An 18,439-nucleotide genomic window follows, 5' to 3' on the forward strand; every position below is an offset into this window, starting at 1 on the left:
ACTCCGTGGCACAGATGTGACACCCCTTTTGTATCCATCTAGCATTCATCCACTGGTGGGCATCTGAGTTGTCTCCACCTTTCGGCTATTATGGATGGTCCTGCGATGGATATTCATGTACACGCATTTATTTCAATTCCGATTTTCAATTCTTTTGCAGGTATAAACCTAGAAGGGCTTCCCAGGTGGCTCAGTGGTACAGAATGAGCCTGCCAATGCAGGAGACACAGGAGATGCGGGTTCGATCCCAGGTTGGGAAGATCCCCTGGAGCAGGAAATGGCAACCCGCTCCAGTATTCTTCCCTGGAACATCCCATGGACAGAGGAGCCTGGCGGGCTACAGTCCATACGATCTCAAAGAGCCGGATAGGACTGAGCACATAGGCCCAACTCAGCAGCAACATAAACCTAGGAGCGGAATTGCTGGATCCTACGATAATTCAACGTTCACACCCTGGGGAACCATGAGACTGCTTTCCATGACGTCACTGAGAAGCCAGAGGCCCGTCACTTCTCAGGAATGTTTCTCCTCCCTGAGCCCTGCCTCAGCTGGGCCACGAAGCCAGTGCCAGACTCAGCTCACTTCACCCACCCTCACTGCTCCTTTCAGGATGCCCCAGGCCCCTGGATGCAACTCCACCCATGCCCCCTCTGCCTCCCAGGAACATCCCGAGCACACGTCTTCACTGAGGGCTTACTGTGTCCAGACACCACGCACAAAAAAGTCAGACCCTGTGAATGCCTCCGGGAAGCAGCATTACAGTCCCCAAAGCCCATCCCCGGCCCCAGGGCTCAGAGCAGTGAAGCAACCCAGTCACCGTCATGACCACGAGAGAGGCCTGGCAGGTCCGTCTGCTCCAGGGCTCACCCTGTTTACCAGGAGGTAATGTGCCATCTGAATAGCCCTGGGCACATCCATAATGAGCACTGACCATCTGCAGAGCCAGAAAAATCAAGTAGGTAGAAGAGAGGCTGAAAGTGGGCCCCGGAGTCACAGTGCCTCACTTCCAGCCTTGGCTCTGACTAGCTGTGTGGCCTTGGGCAAGTTCAAGTCCCTCTCTGTAGACCATCGTAAGAGGGGATCATAACACAAGGCTTCCCAGGTAGTGCCAGTGGTTAAAAAAAAAATAAACCCTCCTGCCAATGCAGGAGATGCAAGAGACATGAGTTCAAACCTTAGGTTGGGAAGATCCCCTGGAGGAGGAAATGGCAACCCACTCCAGTGCTCTTGCCTGGAGAATTCCATGGACAGAAGCGGCTGGAGGGCTACGGTTCATGGGGTCGCAGAGTCAGACATGACTAAGCACAGGCATACTAGACAGCAAACACTTCACAGGGTGGGTATGAGGGTGAAATTAACTGACGGATGTCCAGGAAAACACCAATGTTATACAAGGGTCAGCCATCACATCATCACGTTGCCACCATGTCCTCACCACCATCATGTCATCACAACCATCATCACCTTCATCACCACCATCATCACCTTCATCACCACCATCATCACCTTCACCACCATCATCACCTTCATCACCACCATCACCTTCATCACCACCATCATCACCATCATCACCTTCATCACCACCATCATCACCATCATCACCACCATCACCACCTTCATCACCATCATCACCACCATCACCACCATCATCACCATCATCACCACCATCATCACCTTCATCACCATCATCACCACCATCACCACCATCATCACCTTCATCACCACCATCATCACCTTCACCACCATCATCACCATCATCACCTTCATCACCATCATCATCACCATCATCACCTTCATCACCACCATCATCACCATCATCACCATCATCACCTTCATCACCTTCATCACCACCATCATCACCATCATCATCACCTTCATCACCATCATCACCTTCATCACCACCATCATCACCTTCATCACCATCATCATCACCTTCATCACCATCATCACCATCATCACCTTCATCACCACCATCATCACCCTCATCACCACCATCATCACCTTCATCACCAGCATCATCACCATCATCACCAGCATCACCTTCATCAATACCATCACCATCATCACCACCATCATCACCTTCATCACCACCACCACCATCATCACCACCATCACCACCATCACCATCATCACCACCACCATCATCACCACCATCACCACCATCACCACCATCACCACCATCATCACCTTCATCACCACCACCACCATCATCACCACCATCACCACCATCACCATCATCACCGTCATCACCACCACCATCATCACCATCATCACCACCACCACCATCATCACCACCATCACCACCATCACCATCATCACCATCATCACCACCACCATCATCACCATCATCACCACCACCACCATCATCACCACCATCACCATCATCACCATCATCACCACCACCACCACCATCATCACCACCATCACCATCATCACCACCATCACCACCATCATGTCATCACCACCATCATCACCTTCATCACCATCATCACCACGATCACCACCATCATCACCACCATCACCACCATCATCACCTTCATCACCACCATCATCACCATCACCACCTTCATCACCACCATCACCACCTTCATCACCATCATCATCACCTTCATCACCACCATCATGTCATCACCACCATCATCACCTTCATCACCATCATGTCATCACCACCATCACCATCACATCATCCTGCTGCCACCTCCATCACCATCACCATCATCCCCTTCATCATCATCACTACCACCACCACTACCATGATTTAAATGCCACCATCATCCTCACTGCCCCTCATCACAACCCCTTGAGCAGGGCACTCCCACCCGCAGCCTCTGTAGACTCTAATGCTCACCCTTCATAACTGCCTGGATCACTCAGTTCTCCAAGGACCTTGGTTCCCCAGGCCACCAAACCTCAAACAGGCCCCAGGCCAGGCTGTGATCCAAGGACAATGGGAGGGAACGTTTCAGATCAGCTGGGGCACACGGCTCAGCTCTAAGATGCCCAAGAGGCACTGAGGCTTCCTGCCAACAGCCAGGAGAGTGACCTTAGAGGTGGGTCTTCCAGCCACAGTCCTGCCTTCAGTGACCGAAGCCCCAGCTGGAAGCTTGGCTATAACCTCGGAATATACTCAGAGCCAGAACCCCCCAGCTAAACCCCTCCTAAATTCAGATGCCCCCAGAAGTCTGTTCGCTGCTTCAGGCTGCCAGGGTCTGGGGTACTTTGATACACAGTGGCAGATGATCACGGCACATGGCCTGGATAAAATGTGGCAAGGCTGCCACCTCATCACATCTGCTCCAGCTGGTGTCTGCCCGTGTCTGCAGAGGTCCGGCTGCTGCATCGTCCCCATGCAATGTCACCACAACCCTGAGCACCCACACACTGCCCGCCTGGCCCAGGAGCCCCGCCAGTGTAGGTTCAGGGTCTGTTCAAGGGGGAGAAGTCCCAAGACCTGGCACAGAGCCAGCAGGCAGGAAGTCAGTGAATAAACCACCCTTGACCTGTAAGGGCGGGCAGGCAGGCGGGGTGCGGGCTCGGGGGGTTTCCTTACATGTAAAATGTCATGAAGCATTTTAAGCTGTTAGGCTGACCAGCTGACCAGCAAGCCCTAACAGCAATTACCAACAAAGACAACATCCTTTTCATTCATTCAGCCTATTTTATTGAGCACCTACTATACGTAAGGCCCTCTAGCTAGACAGGAATGAAGTGAACAAAATTCTGGCCATGCTTCTGCCTCCAGAAACTCAGTGCTGGGGGGAGGAAGGTGTGCAGATAAGTCATCACACCCCATCAACTCCAGGGCCTGAGTCCACAATCGCTTATCTGCAATACTGAAACCAAAAACTCTGAAATTTGAAAGCGCTTTGGTGGCAAAACCTGAGAGGTTCTTTATTGCCTTTTCCATCCCACTTAGAATGAACCTTCTACATTTTGCCATAAAACAGATACAGGTGCCTCCCGAGACCCCGCTTGGGTGGGATGTCAGATACGGTGCTCACACCATTACTGATCTCTGTTCTGAGGAGGCCTGCATTGAGGCCCTCAGGGTTTCAGATGCAAGACCACCGGCCTGAGTTGAGAAGGGTCAACCAGTGCCCAGAGGGGACTGACGGGCCAGAGATGAGGGGAGGGCCCGGAGCCAGGACTTACCGGAAGGAGCCGTCCAGGTTGGCACGGTGGATGAAGCTGAGCTTGGCGTCGGCCCAGTACAGCTTCTGCTCCTCCAGGTCAATGGTCAGCCCGTTGGGCCAGTAAATGTCCGAGTCCACGATGATCTTCCGGGTGCTGCCATCCATCCCTGCCCGCTCGATCCGAGGCGTCTCTCCCCAGTCTGTCCAGTACATATACCTACGAGGATAGAAAGCTTGCTTTTGTTTGGTTTTTCTTTCCTGTCTACATGAATGCAAGCATATGAAACAGAGACGATGAATCTGCCTGGAAATCTCACCCAGTGTTTAGGCCATGGGATATTATTACTTCTGATTTACTTTCAAGCAATTAGTGCTACGTATGTTTTTTTTTGTCCAGGAAGCTTGTGGGTTCTTAGTTACCCAACCAGGGATTGAACACACACCTTTGGCAATGAAAGTGTGGAATCCCCACTAACATATTATTTATTAATCAAAGCTGAATAATGAAATATCCTTGTTTCCACTTGTTCTCATTGAGCAGTATCTTCTGAGTACTCTCTTCTTCTTACTAAAAGGAATCTTTCTTGTTCTTTTAAGGGGAATTTTGTCATTGTTTGGTCGCTAAGTCACATCCAACTCTTTTGCAACCCTGTGGACTATAAACAAGATTGCTGGGAGAAATATTAACTTCAGAAATACAGATGACACCACACTTATAGCAGAAAGCAAAGAAGAACTAAAGAGCCTCTTGATGAAAGTGAAAGAGGAGAGTGAAAAAGTTGGCTTAAAACTCAACATTCAGAAAACTAAGATCAAGGCATCTGGTCCCATCACTTCATGGCAAATAGATGGGGAAACAATGGAAACAGTGACAGACTTTATTTTGGGGGGCTCCAAAATCACTGCAGATGGTGACTGCAGCCATGAAATTAAAAGACGCTTACTCCTTGGAAGGAAAGTTATGACTACCCTAGACAGCATATTAAAATTCAGAGACATTACTTTGCCAACAAAGGTCCATATAGTCATAGCTTTGGTTTTTCTGGTAGTCATGTATGGATGTGAGAGTTGGACTATAAAGAAAGCTGAGCACTGAAGAATTGATGCTTTTGAACTATGGTGTTGGAGAGGACTCTTGAGAGTCCCTTGGACAGCAAGGAGATCTAACCAGTCCATCCTAAAGGAAATCAGTCCTGAATATTCATTGGAAGGACTGATGTCGAAGCTGAAACTCCAATACTCTGGCCACTTGATGTGAAGAACTGACTCACTGGAAAAGATCCTGATGCTGGGAAAGACTGAAGGTGGAAGGAAAAGAGGAGGACAGATGATGAGATGGTTGGATGGCATCGCTGACTCAATGGACATGAGTTTGAGTTGATGGACAGGGAAGCCTGGTGTGCTGCAGTCCATGAGTGACTTAACTGACTGACTGGACTATAACCCACCAGGCTCCGTAAGTTATTTAAGTGATTCCACACTGAACGTTTGCAGTTGTTTCTGATTTTTTGCTCCTACGAAAATGCCATAAATGAACTTCTAAAAGGCAGCTAAAACATGTATAATGGAATGTTACTGTGCACTGAAAAGAAATGAGCTATTAAGCTGTGAAAAGACACGGAGCAACACGAAATGCATATTAGTAAGTGAAAGAGGCCAGCGTGAAATGTCTGCATGCTCTGGTTCCCGCACAGGATGCTCTGTTGAAGACAAAACTATGGAGACAGTAAAAAGATCAGGGACTGCTCTGGGCTTGGGAGGGACGAATAAGTGGAACGCAGAGGATCTGTAGGGCAGTGAAATGATTCCACAGGATAATACGGGACTTTCCCTGGTAGCTCAGTCGATAAAGAATCTACCTGCAGTGCAGGAGACCCAAGTTCGATCCCTGGGTTAGGAAGATCCCCTGGAGAAGGGAATGGCAACCCACTCCAGTCTTCCTGCCTGGGAAATCCTATGGACAGAGGAGCCTGGCAGGCTACAGTTCATGGGGTCGCAAGAGTTGGACAGGAAATAGCGAAGGACTAAACCACCCACCACCACAGGATAACACAATGGTGGACTGCTGCTGCTGCTGCTAAGGCACTTCAGTCGTGTCCGACTCATAGCGACCCCATGGACGCAGCCCACCAGGCTCCTCCGCCCATGGGATTTTCTAGGCAAGAGTAGTGGAGTGGGGTGCCATTGCCTTCTCCGACAATGGTGGACATGTAACATTAAATCTCTGTCAAAAGCCATTAAATGTTCATGGATATGTGGGACCTCTCTTTATACCCCCCCCCATTTTTACTGTGAACCTAAAACTGCTTAAAAAAAAAAATAAAGTCTGTTGGAACTTTCTAGGTGGTCCAGTGGTTAAGATTCTGCACTTCCATCATAGGGAGCTAAGATCCCACATGCCCTATTTATTTTGGTGTGGCCAAAAAAAAACAAATTATAAACATCTCAGTTATTCCAAGGTGGGCTATGGGTGATTCTGCTCTGCTTAACCATGATCTCAGGGTCTCCAGCCAGAACCCATCACCTCTGTAGAGGCTTCCTTATTTGATGTCCCACCATGAGAGCGGAGATAATATGCATGCATCTCGGGTGATGGGTTCAAACTCCATCAGGGCCCAGCTGTCCTAGCGGGATGCCCGCTCCATGCGGCCCTTCAGTGGAGAGCAGAGGGGACCCACCAGCCTGGAGGGCACGCATCTCCTGGTTTCTTGGCCTCTTTGGCTGTGGGTCAGTCACAGGACACAAAGGGGCAGACCTGTTCTCTGTCCATCAGCGTCTCTCCACAGTGGAGGGGGAACAGGGCCTGGATTCCCCTCGAAGGGTCCTCTCCCCCATGAGACTCTCCAGCTGCAGTGGTTGCCCCCACACCCCCTTTTGGGGCAGCACAGAAGAGTCTTGGGCAGTTAGCAAACCCCACTATCCTCGGCCTTAGAGGCTGCTTTAGAAACAAATGGTTGGTTTACACTGGGCAAACGGGCGTCAGTCTGGAAGGGGTAGCTCCCAGGAGCCACCTGTCCTGTTGTGGGGGGCGGGGTGGGCAGTCAGGGAGGAAGCTCAAGCCCAGACGGGGACCAGAGAGGCTGTGGGATACCGGGAGTGACAACAGGTGACTTCACGGGCATCCTAGTTCCCTGGACCATGGGCTTCCCTTTCAGCAGCTTCTTTTACCAATCAAGCTCCTCCCCGCCCCCCGGCTCTCACCTCCACAACTTCCGAGGTAAAACCTCACCACAAACCCTGTGCTGCCCTTCACCAGGGACCAGCGAAGACGGCAGGAGCTTTGGGGAGACCAGGCCCAGCCTTGCCCTCTGGGGGTCTCTGTCCAGCAGGAGAGAGAAAACAACATGCGCACGGCTGCCATCCCCCTGAGACGGAGCTCTGAGGACCACCCCCATCTGTGGGGCCAAGTGAGGGGGTCATGTCGGAGCTGGTGCTGCTGCATTGTGACAGATGATGAGAACGAGCTTGCAGGGGCTTCACGTGCAGCGAGGGGCCAGCCATACCCCGCTGTCACAAGCTCCCCTGTTCTCCAGCCCCGTGGGCCCAGAGAACTCAGAACGCCTCTCCAAAAAGCCTCTTATGCACGCTTCTTTGCATCTAGCAAGAAGTGACACAGTTGTCATTCAGTCCCTAAGTCGTGTCCGACGCTTTGCGATCCCATGGACTGCAGCACGCCGGGCTTCCCAGTCCTTCACCTTCCTCCTGAGTTTGCTCAAACTTATGTCCACTGAGTCAGTGATGCCATCCAACCATCTCATCCTCTGTCACCCCTTCACCTCCTGCCCTCAGTCTTTCCCAGCATCAGGGCAGGGTCGTTTCCAAAAGAGTCGCCTCTTCATATCAGGTTGGTCAAAGTATCAGAGCTTCAGCTTCAGCATCAGTCCTTCCAATGAATATTCAGGGTTGATTTCCTTTAGGATGGACTGGTTTGATCTCCTTGTAGTCCAAAGGGACTCTCAAGAGTCTTCTCCAGCACCACAGTTCAAAATGCAGGGAGAGCAGGAATTACTATTCCAGCGGGACAAGGGAGAAAACCGAGGCTCTGAAAGGGTGCGCTGTGCCGGTCACAGGCTCCAGGAGGAGCAGAGTGTGGTTTTCTCGTTGGGGCCAAGGCCTGTCCACCTGGGGACACATGGCCCTCTGCCCGCCTGGGGCAGTGGTGAACCTCTCCTGGCCCCTGAGGCTCACAGGTGCCCTCGGCCAGCTGCAAAGGCTCCCGCAGGCCTGGTGCGGGCCACCCTCCCTCCCTGTGTGTTTCCCACCCCCAGCAGCCTGGAACGAGCCCAGCCTCCGGCCGCCCAGCTGCCCAGAAGGTATCAGGAGAATAAATCTCAGAGCCCTCCACTCGTGCCCTCCCCAAAGTCTCCTCGGAGGCCAGCGGGAAAGGCCGGAAAAAGTGCAGGCTGAGGACCTCCGCGAGGAGCATAATTCAAATTCCTTCCCCCGGGTTTCATAACAGAGGCCGGCTGGTTTCCTTAAATGGGGAACTCGTGGGCCGCCCCGCTCCCAGAGCCCGGCCGGTGCGGACGTGCTCGTGCCGGGCCTGGAGGCTGCCGGAGGCCCCGCCAAGTTCCACGGAGGAGCAGCGACTTCCGAGGCCGAGCACTGCAGCCTGGGCTCAGCGCAGAGGGCCGCGGCTGGTGCGGTTGTGGTCGGGTCTTATTTTAGGGAAGGGCCATTTTGCATTTTAAAGAGGGGGTTGGGTTTCAGCCTGGCTTCAGCTGGAGACCTAGGAGCCACCGCATTCCCTGGTGGGCTGGTACAGGCATGGGCCCCATCGCCCGCCCCCGCGCGGGGCCGATGTCCTCACAGCCCCAGGGCCTCAGGGCAGAGAGGCCTGCTCTGCCCCCCACGTGGGCACCTGATGCTGGCAGCGGAGGGGCCTGGCCTGGGCGCTGCACTGTGCCACTGCTGAAACGGCCCCAGTCCAGTCCCCGGGGTCTGTGGGCCCTTCTGCCTGTGGGGCTCTTGGGCACGTGCAGCCTGGGGTGGACATTAGGACTGAGGACCCTCCTAATGACATCTGGGGCAGTATCCCTTCATCAGAGGAGGGACCCCAGTTGTGAGGCAGAAAGAGGACATCACAAGAGGACACAGGGAGACAGGAGAGCCTCCCACGGGGCTGGGGGAGGTGGTGATGCCCCCTGCAGCCTCACACCTGTGGCCAGGGCGGAGAAAGAAACCCACTGTCCCAGGACTCAGCTCAAGCTCACACCAAGGGCCACCACCAGGCCAGTGTTTAGCGAGGTTGGGGTGCTGCCTATGGTTCCTCTGCACCAGCCTAGAGTCCTCCCCTGCTGAGCAGCGGTGCTTAAGAAGATAAAGCAGGCACTGTTGACCTTAACCACACCCCAGACAGCCAGCCTAGGACCACAGTGCAGAATTCTCACCCTCATTCCAGCTGGTGAGAGTGACACTTGGCAGCATCATTTTCGCTCCATCACACATCAGACACATCACCGGGGAAGGAGGAGCTTAAGGGGAGAGGCTGGGGCCTCAGAAATCCTGCCCAAGGTTCAACACCAAAGTCAACTCTGCCCCCAGGGGCAGGGGTGTGATCCCAGCAGGATCTGAGGAGAGAATTCAAAGGCAAGATCAGAAAAGATTTCAAATAAGACAAGCCAGAGCCAGAGATGGACCAACTCCTGTGAATGCTACAGGCAATGCCAGTGTGGGTGTGAGCATGAACACTGTTCCCAACTGAGCACCAAGCGCTTCTCAAACAAGTACCAAGCACCTCCTAACCAAGCACAAATACCTCTCAACTGAGTACCAAGCACATCCTGACTGAGCACCAAGCATATCCAAAACAAGCACCCAGTACCTCCTAACTAAGCACCAAGCACCTCCCAACTAAGCATAAAGCATCACTCAACCAAGCACCAAGTACCTCCTGAGTACTTCCCAACCAAGCACCAGCACCTCCCAACTGAGCACCTTCCGACCACACCAGACACCTCTCAACTGAGCACCTTCCAAGCAAGCACCAAACACCTCCCAACCAAGCAACAGCACCTCCCAATCAAGCACCAAGCACCTCCCAACCAAGATGGCAAAAGGCCGCCAGGAAGAGAAAAAAGAAGTCTGTGCACAGATATGAAGACTACATTTCAGGCAGGCGGGAGGGACATTTTTAACATAACAGTGACCATTTATTGATGCTACAACCGTTCTTGGTGTTCATGACATGGGGCAGGGTCACAACCCTGTACAGATGGGGATGCCGAGGCACAGGGCAGCCCTGCACCGTCCTCCCTTCTTGTCTAAATGCAGATGGTTCCAGCTTCAAAACAGACCCCCCACTACTCAAGCCCACTACCTCTAACCCATTCACCCTCCACCCACTAGCCCAGTCCTGTCCACCTTCTCTTGCCGGGAGCGCAGTAACAGCTGCTAATGGAGTTCCCAGCTCCCACCCTAAAGTTTCCCCTCACCCCAAGAGCCAGAGAGAGCCCCTTCAGCGTGAGTCAGACCAGCGACCCCTCCCCTCAAAGCCCGTCTGGTCCCCCCACACACCCACCCTTGCAACAGGTCCAGGGCCCTCCTACTAGCTGCGCCCTCTGCCCAGAAACCCTTCCCCCAGATGTCTCCTGCCCTCATCTCTTCATGTCTCTGCTCAAATGCTACCGAGAGACGTCCCGGGTTCCTGACCACAGCGGGAGGCCCCCGCCTCCGCTCCCTGTGCCCGCGCCCTGCCGCCCCCTCGCGTGGCACACCCCCCTCTCGGCACCCCCCCCAGCGCACTGTGACGTCCTCGGGGCTGCTCCCCTCAGCCTCTCCCGCTGCTGACGGATGCCCCCTCTTCGCCAGTGGGACTCAGCCACCCCAGCCACCACAACCCAGAAGACAGTGACCCTCTGTGACCCCTGCGGCCACACTGCGGGATGGGAGAGGTCTGAGGCAGGGACCGTTTCCCAGGCAATGCAGAGAGCCTCCTGGAAGATCAGCCTGCCCCCCCAGCCCCTCCCGGCGGTTGGAGTGGCTCAGCCTTCCTCGGGGGGTGAGGGGGCCTAAAGATAAGTCACTGCCTGGCATGCCCCCCACCCGGGATACTGGGGCGGCCCTCGGGAGTGAGGGCACCAGGGCTGTCTAGCCTGACCTCGGTGAGTCAGCTACCAAGGGCAATAAATCTCACGCACCCACCCCCAATGCGTGACACAGACACAGGCACACGTGTGCTCACAGATGCACTCAGAGGTACACTCAAATAGGTACCAACACACACGCTCACACCCTCCAGGCCCACACTCAGAGGCTCAGACACACTTTCCGGCAATGCATGCACACACACACACACTCTCAGCTTTTACACAACCCAGCAGCTCCAGAGGCACTACTCCTCCCTGGTATCAAGATGCAGTCGAGTGCACTTTCTCAAGTCAACACGCCGAGAAGTCCACGGAAGGAACTTTAATCAGCCACTCAAGTGTCCCCCCTCACCTAGCGTGCTCCCCGAGCTACTCAGGCACCCGCCCTGGCAGGACTGGCCTCCGCCCTCGGCCCTCATTCCACCCATCCCAGGTGGGCTGAGAGGTCCCTCCAACCCAGGTTGCAGGCAGGGCAGCCAGCACCACCCCCAGGGCAGCGGAGGGCATCAGGATCAGAAACCAGGGTCCTACTCCGTTTCTGTTCAAAAGATGCCCGACAGCCATTCCTGATGAGCGTGCTGCAGAGGAGCGGACGGACCCAGCAGTGGGCTGGGCGTGGCCAGTGGGCGGGCACCAGGCTTGACACCGCCCAACTAAGGGTGTGTCCTTCCCAGGCGGCGGGAGGAGGGGACAGAGGGCCAAGGGTTACTAAGTCAAGAGCTCCCGCTAGGAAAGCCTGCCACTAGCATGGCCTGGAGGGCAGCTTGCCATCTCCCCTCCATCCCTCCAGCCCAGCCTTCAACTCTGTGTAAGTCCTTAGCTTTCCCGCCACTCGCAACACCCCACCTGGAACTGGGGCTGGGCCCTGAGCCTCCGGGGGGGTCTCATGAGCTCAGCAGACCGAAGCAGGGGGGAGCAGAGGGCTTCCAGAAGACACCAGAGCAACAATTTTCCAAGTTCCACATCTGGATGGGGAGTTTCACTTTTTCTACCGTGTTCAGCTGATGCAGTCATAAAGAAGGTGAAAGGTGTGGGTTCTACCTGGCAGAGTGCCCATACCCTCCTCAGACACTCACACACACACACGTTTAACAATTCAGATCCACGGCCAAGCACATCGGTTGCAGTGAGTTTAGAAAAGAAACACATTCCAGGGTGTTTCAACAAATTCTGCAGGGTGGACTCATTTTAAGACTGCGGGTTTTCTCAGAAAAAGGTAATTGGTCTCAAGTAAATTCAAGAGAAAAATCACGGCCCCACCCACTCCACCATCAGGAAAAGAAACTGATGCTGGGAAAGCCTGAGGGCAGGAGAAGAAGGGGGCAGCAGAGGATGAGATGGTTGGATGGCATCACCGACTCAATGGACATGAGCTTGAGCAAGCTCCAGGAGATGGTGATGGACAGGAAGGCCTGCCGTGCTGCAGTCCATGGGGTTGCAAAGAGCCAGACATGACTGAGCAACTGAACAACCACCACCCACCCCCAACCCCCAGGGAGGTGAGGTGCTGGGTTTACCCGTGCGCGGGGTCCAAGGCGATGGCCCGTGGCTGGTCAAGGTCCTGCCAGAAGAGGACCTTCCGGGACGTCCCATTGAGGTTGGCCACCTCAATGCGGTTGGTCTCTGAGTCCGTCCAGTACAGCTTCTTGCCGACCCAGTCGCAGGCCAGGCCATCGGGCGACACCAGGCCGGAGATGACCACGTTCTGCACAGCGGCGCCCGTCTGGTTCAGGTAGGTCTGCTTGATGGCCTCCTCACTCACGTCTGTCCAATACACGGCTCCCTTGGAGAACTGGAAATCCACGGCGGCTGCGTCCTCCAGGCCGCTGACCACGATGGTGGACTCCACCTTGACTCCGCCGGCGTCCACCAGCCGCACGTCCCGGCGGTTGGCAAACAGGAGGAGCGGCGAGGCTGTGGGACAGAAGCAAACTGTGAGGACCCTGGCTGAGCTGCAGGCCGCACAGCCTGGGAGGCAGGGCTATGTGCCTGGACCACCCCGGGGCCCCCACCCGGCCTGTGCCCAAGGCTCCCGGCTCCTGCCTTCCATCCCCGGGCACTGCCGGGAAGCCGCCTGGGTGGGCGCAGCACCCGTTCAGAGGCTCTTTCAAGGCAGCTATAGTTACTGGAATCACCGAGGGCTACCATGTGTCCCCACTACCCCCGCCAGGCCCCAGCAGCCCTTCCTGCCACACCTATCACCTTGCCCACAGATGCCACCACAAGGCCACACTGCCAGGGCGCACACCGGCTCACATCCTGGCCCCCCACCCCTGCAGGACAGAGGCCACGTGGAGGGCTCCAGGTCAGGACCGCCCACGGGGCTTCACCACTCCCACCATCACCATCGCCACATTACATCACACGGCAACATTCGAACAATGGGGTGTTACCACTGCATCCAAGCTGGGCGTCCTGACATCCTGCAAGGAGGAGATGGTCCATGGAGAACATCTGTCCCGAATCTCACCCCTCCCTGCCCCTAGCAGGTCCGAACAGATAATAAAGAGCGTGAGTTGTCATGGGCCGACAGCTCTCTGCCGGCCATGCACAGCACGCGGGGCTGGGCGGGCTCCTCTCTGAGTGCCCTGGGCCCTCGGTACAGAGGCCTGGGTTGCGGGTGGCAGCTGGCCCATTTTACAGAAGGGGAAGTTAAGTCTTCGAGAGGAACAAAGTTCAATAGCACACCAGAGGTGCCACACTCTGGAACACTCATCGTATACTGCTTGTGAACATAGATTTAGTTTACAAAAATGCATTCCTTTCCTGTGTATAGGTACCTCAATAAAAAGGTCTTTTTAATTAAAAATGGAAATTTCCGTTTTCCCAGCTGCTATAGCATGCTAAGGGTTCCGGTGGACCCTGCACTCCAGGAGGGCTCACCTGCCCATCTGAAGAACGCCCCTGCCCTGCCCTGCCCAGCCCCAGCACAGGCAGCTGCTCTATAAAAGCGTTTCACCCTCCCTCCCCCTACCCCCTAGCATCCCAGCTTCAAGACAGTGAGTCGCTTCTGCACTCTGAGAGGGAAGAAGGAAAAGGATGGGCGGCCCAGAAGGGTCCAGAACCCCACCATCAGCCGGAGGCCCGGGGAGCAGAGGCGGTGACACCCACCACTGGAGGCCTGGCCGGCAGTCAGTTGCCCTCCAAGGGTCAGACACGGGCCAGTCAGAGGACAGAGGGCAAGGGGATGACACGCTGGATCCGGGAGGGTCCAGACCTTCAGAGGAGGAAGAATCGTGAAGGCCAGAAGTGTTAGATCTGGAGGCATATGGGGGGAGGCAGCAAAGCCAACGTCAGCCAACCCCCAACAGCATACTCAGGGCAACAGGACCCCCAGGGCACCTGCTCATTCACCGTCACCAGGGTCGTTCCGGCCACTGGAGCAAAGATGACCGGTAATCCTACCCTGCCGGCATTGTTCGATGTGCCCAGGTTCCCGAGATTCCTCGCAGCAAGGTATCCCGGCTCATCTCCTCTCGTGTGGTCCTACCTTGGCCAGGTGGTTCCTAACCTCCTGGGGGTCAAAAGCTCCCGGATAAGCTGATCCTCTCCCCAGGGACACACACACACACACACACACACACACACACACACACACACACACAGGTACCCACACCAAGGCCTATGACCTCCCCGCCAACAGGGTGTGCCCAGCCCCAGCCTGAGGATGCAAATTCCACTTTCTTCTCTAAATTAGCATCTCTGAGGACTTCCCTGGTGGTCCACTGGCTAAGATTCCACACTTCCAATGTAGAGGGCCAGGGATTGATCCCTGATCAGGGAACTAGATCCTACATGCCACAACTAGAGATTTTGCATGCCACAACTAAGACGCAGCACAGCCAAACAAATAAACACTAAAAATGCATGCATGCAGTCATGTCTGACTCTTTGTGACCCCATGGAGTGTAGCCCACCAGGCTCCTCTGACCATGGGATTCTCCAGGCAAGATTACTGGAGTGGGTTGCCATGCCCTCCTCCAGGGGATCTTCCCGACCCAGGAATCAAACCTGCGTCTCATGTCTCCTGCACTGGCAGGTGGGTTCTTTACCACTAGAGCCAACTGGGAAGCCCTAAGTACTAAAAATAAACAGACAAATTAGCATCTCCAGGCGACAATGTGAGGGACTATCTTGGGAAGAGGTAAACTCCCCGATGCCACAGGTGTTCAAGTGGACGTTGGTGACCGTAGGTGAGGGACGAAACTCACCCGACATCCGCATCAAGAGATGGACGGCCCACACACAGGGAGTCTCAGACAGGAAATTTTCCAGCCCCGAGGGGAAGCTCTTTGGAGGGAAATAGCCAGGAAGCAAGTCACCAGCCCCACCTGTCAGCCAGAAACCCAGTAAGTAAAGCCTTTCCCGAGGCAAAAGTCCCAGAGGGGGATGGGGAGCCAGGGCTGGGGAGAGATGGGGAGGAAGCTGCCCCGGGGCAAAAAGCATCCTAGTTCTGCTCTGTTCTTTCTCCCCAAACTGGAAAGACTACATTTTCACCACCGTTTACACGCTGGGCTGTTCAGGTGCACCCTTCAAAGGCCACAGATGATCTTGGGGGGTGGGAGGGGTGGGCATTCAATTTTCTGTGCTTTTCTCAAACGGAGACTGAGGCAGGGAGCCGCCTCGGAGGGTCAGGGGCCGGCAGGCTCTTTCCAGGAGGACCGGCTCCTGCTTCAAAGATGGTTGGAGACCACCACACACTCCATTCCTAAGTCTGCTTCCCTTGTGGCTCAGCTGGTAAAGAATCCCCCTGCAGTACGGGAGACCTGGGTTCGATCCCTGGGTTGGGGAATATCCCCTGGAGAAGGGAAAGGCTACCCACTCCAGTATTCTGGCCTGGAGAATTCCATGGACTCCATAGTAGATGGGGTCGCAAAGAGCTGGACACAACTGAGCGACTTTCACTCACTCACTCTCCGGGTCACCTGGGGAACTCACAGCCACGGGGGTCTCTGTGACGGGGCCGCCTGCCCGCCCAGGGCCCCTCCTAGGGCCTGGGAAGCCCTGGCTGATGCGGCCCCAAGCCTAGCAGGGGCTCTGGCTGGTCACAGAGATGTAGCTTCTGGCAGGGGGGCCCCCCTGCCCCACGGGAGGGAGAGGGAGAGGTTGAGGACTGGGCAGGATCGGAGCAGCCAGCGAGGGGCTGGGGTGTGGACAGGCAGTCCTGGGAAGGGATGCGCTGGGCTGAGACCAGAACCGAGACAGCCAGCGGGCTGGCGGCAGAGTGTTATAAAGCCCATGCCAGGGACACGCAACCAAGCCAAGAACCCAGCCTCCTGCCTTGTCTTACGTGGGGGGCAAGACAACCAGCATGTGGGTGAGGTGATGTCAGTTGTGGTTTGGAGAAACAGGGCCGAGTGAAGGGTCTGGAGTGGGCGCCGCTGTTTCAGGTAAGATGGTCAGGGTGGCCTCATTGAGAAAGTGACCCCTGGACAAAAACTTGAAGGGGGAGAGAGAAGGACAGAGGGAAGGCATCCCGGCAACGGGAATGGCTGGTGCAAAGGCCCTGGGGTGAAGCCTGGGGGAGGCGGCAGACACTGGTCCTACGTGCTCCTGCCCAGGTGATGTGCCCGCAGGCCCAGGACCCGGTAGGTCCGAGTCCCAGCTGCACATGCCCAGGTGAGGGCTGCGGCTCTTAGAAGGGCGCCCTGACCTGCCCCAGGCCACTCCGGGATGCTCTCTTACCAAGTGGCCCAAGCTCCTGGAGCAGCGAGAGGAAACAAGGAGTGTGAGGAGGGAGAGGAGGGGAGGGCAGACAGCAGGGCCATGCGTGGGCCGCCAGGACCCCCTCGGGGTCGGGGGAAAAAGACATGGCCACTGGCGGCCACAGAGGCAGGAACAGCCCTTTCAGGAAATGCCTCGCCTGCTGGTATTTGGGACCACAACCGTTTCAACGCTCTCCCCAGGGATCAGCCTCGCAGGACCTTATCCCAGGGAACACCTGAAGGAAGGAAAACGTCCTAGACACAATATTTGCTGCAGCCTTCCTCATAAGAAGAAAAATAAACAAATACAAAATCTCCAGCGTCGGGTACCTAGACTGTTCTCTTAGTAGAAAGTTGTTGTGTCTGTTAAAGCAATAAGACAATGACTGCAGTGACACCAGCAAGTGTGTAAGAAATGTTAACACACACACACACACACACACACACCTATAAACCCTGGTTTGGACTTGACCTGCAGGTACGAGAAGGTGCTAGGTGGGAACCAAGACTGAACTAGAGACTGGATAGTGGACTCGACTTAGTGACAGCACAGTGAACGACTCTGTGGAGTCACTAGATAAATATCTTTAAATGGTTGGGTTTGTTTTTGTTTGTTTTTTTAATGTATCCATTTATTTGGCTGCGCTGGGTCTTAGTTGCAGCATGTGAGATCTAGTTCCCTGACCAGGGATGGAACCTGGTCCCCCTGACTTGGGAGCGCAGAGTCTTAGCCACTGGACCACCAGGGAAATCCTTATGTCTCTAAATATTTTAACCCCAGGTTCCACGTATGTGGCTACGGCATTCTCTGTGCAAGTATATATTTTTTTAGGACCACGTATCACGAGGACACATAGCCCAGGGCAGCTCTCCGAGGGAGAGCCCTGGAGCCAGCTCAGGGGAACGGCTGAGACCTGGGCCTCTCTGAGCTCAATGTTCTGTGAAATGTGGGTCATCACTGTACCCCCACATCAGAGACTGTGAGGCTTCAACAGAACGATTCACACAAAGCCTCACCCAGCAACAGCACGTTTTAGGCTCTCAACAAATACCTTCCAGGGGCTTCCCTGGAGGTCCAGTGGTGAAGACTCTACTTCCAGTGCAAGGGGCGCAGGTTCAATCCCTGGTCAGGGAACTAAAATTCCACCTGACAACGTGGCGTAGTAGCCAAGGACATTTTTTTTTAAAATACATATATATATATATACACACACCAGTCAGGGCAGTGCTAGCAGCTGTAGTTAAATGTTTCATTCATCCAGTCCTGCTACAAAGGAAAGTACTTGGACTCAGACTCAGGGAGCCTGGTGCAAACCTCAGCCTGACCTCCAGCTGGGAGACTTGGGGCCAGATGTTTTATCTCCGCTCTGAGCCCGTTTCCTCATCCATCCAGCAGGAAACGGTAACTCCTTAGGAAAGGCCCCGCTGGCCCCTGTTGCTGTGGTGCAGAGCCTCCCGGCTAGTCCTCAAAGGATACCCACTGAGCTACCACGTGACCAAGCAATTCCACTC

At 54.9% G+C, this 18,439-nt stretch overlaps 1 protein-coding gene across 4 annotated transcripts in view; it reads right to left on the reverse strand.

Moving 5' to 3' along the window:
• The window catches only part of LRP5 (LDL receptor related protein 5), a 124,789-nt gene that overhangs the window by 76,033 nt on the left and 30,317 nt on the right, over window positions 1-18,439 (reverse strand). For all 4 annotated transcript variants that reach the window (XM_043924698.1, XM_043924680.1, XM_043924669.1 and 1 more), the window contains exons 2-3: window positions 12,740-13,136; window positions 4,154-4,351 (exon numbers count right to left, since the gene is read on the reverse strand). In XM_043924698.1, coding sequence (XP_043780633.1) covers window positions 4,154-4,351; window positions 12,740-13,136 — 595 coding nt within the window. The remainder of the gene's footprint in view (window positions 1-4,153; window positions 4,352-12,739; window positions 13,137-18,439) is intronic.

This window comes from Cervus elaphus, chromosome 2 (assembly GCF_910594005.1).
Source record: "Cervus elaphus chromosome 2, mCerEla1.1, whole genome shotgun sequence".
Taxonomy (NCBI): Eukaryota; Metazoa; Chordata; class Mammalia; order Artiodactyla; family Cervidae; genus Cervus; species Cervus elaphus.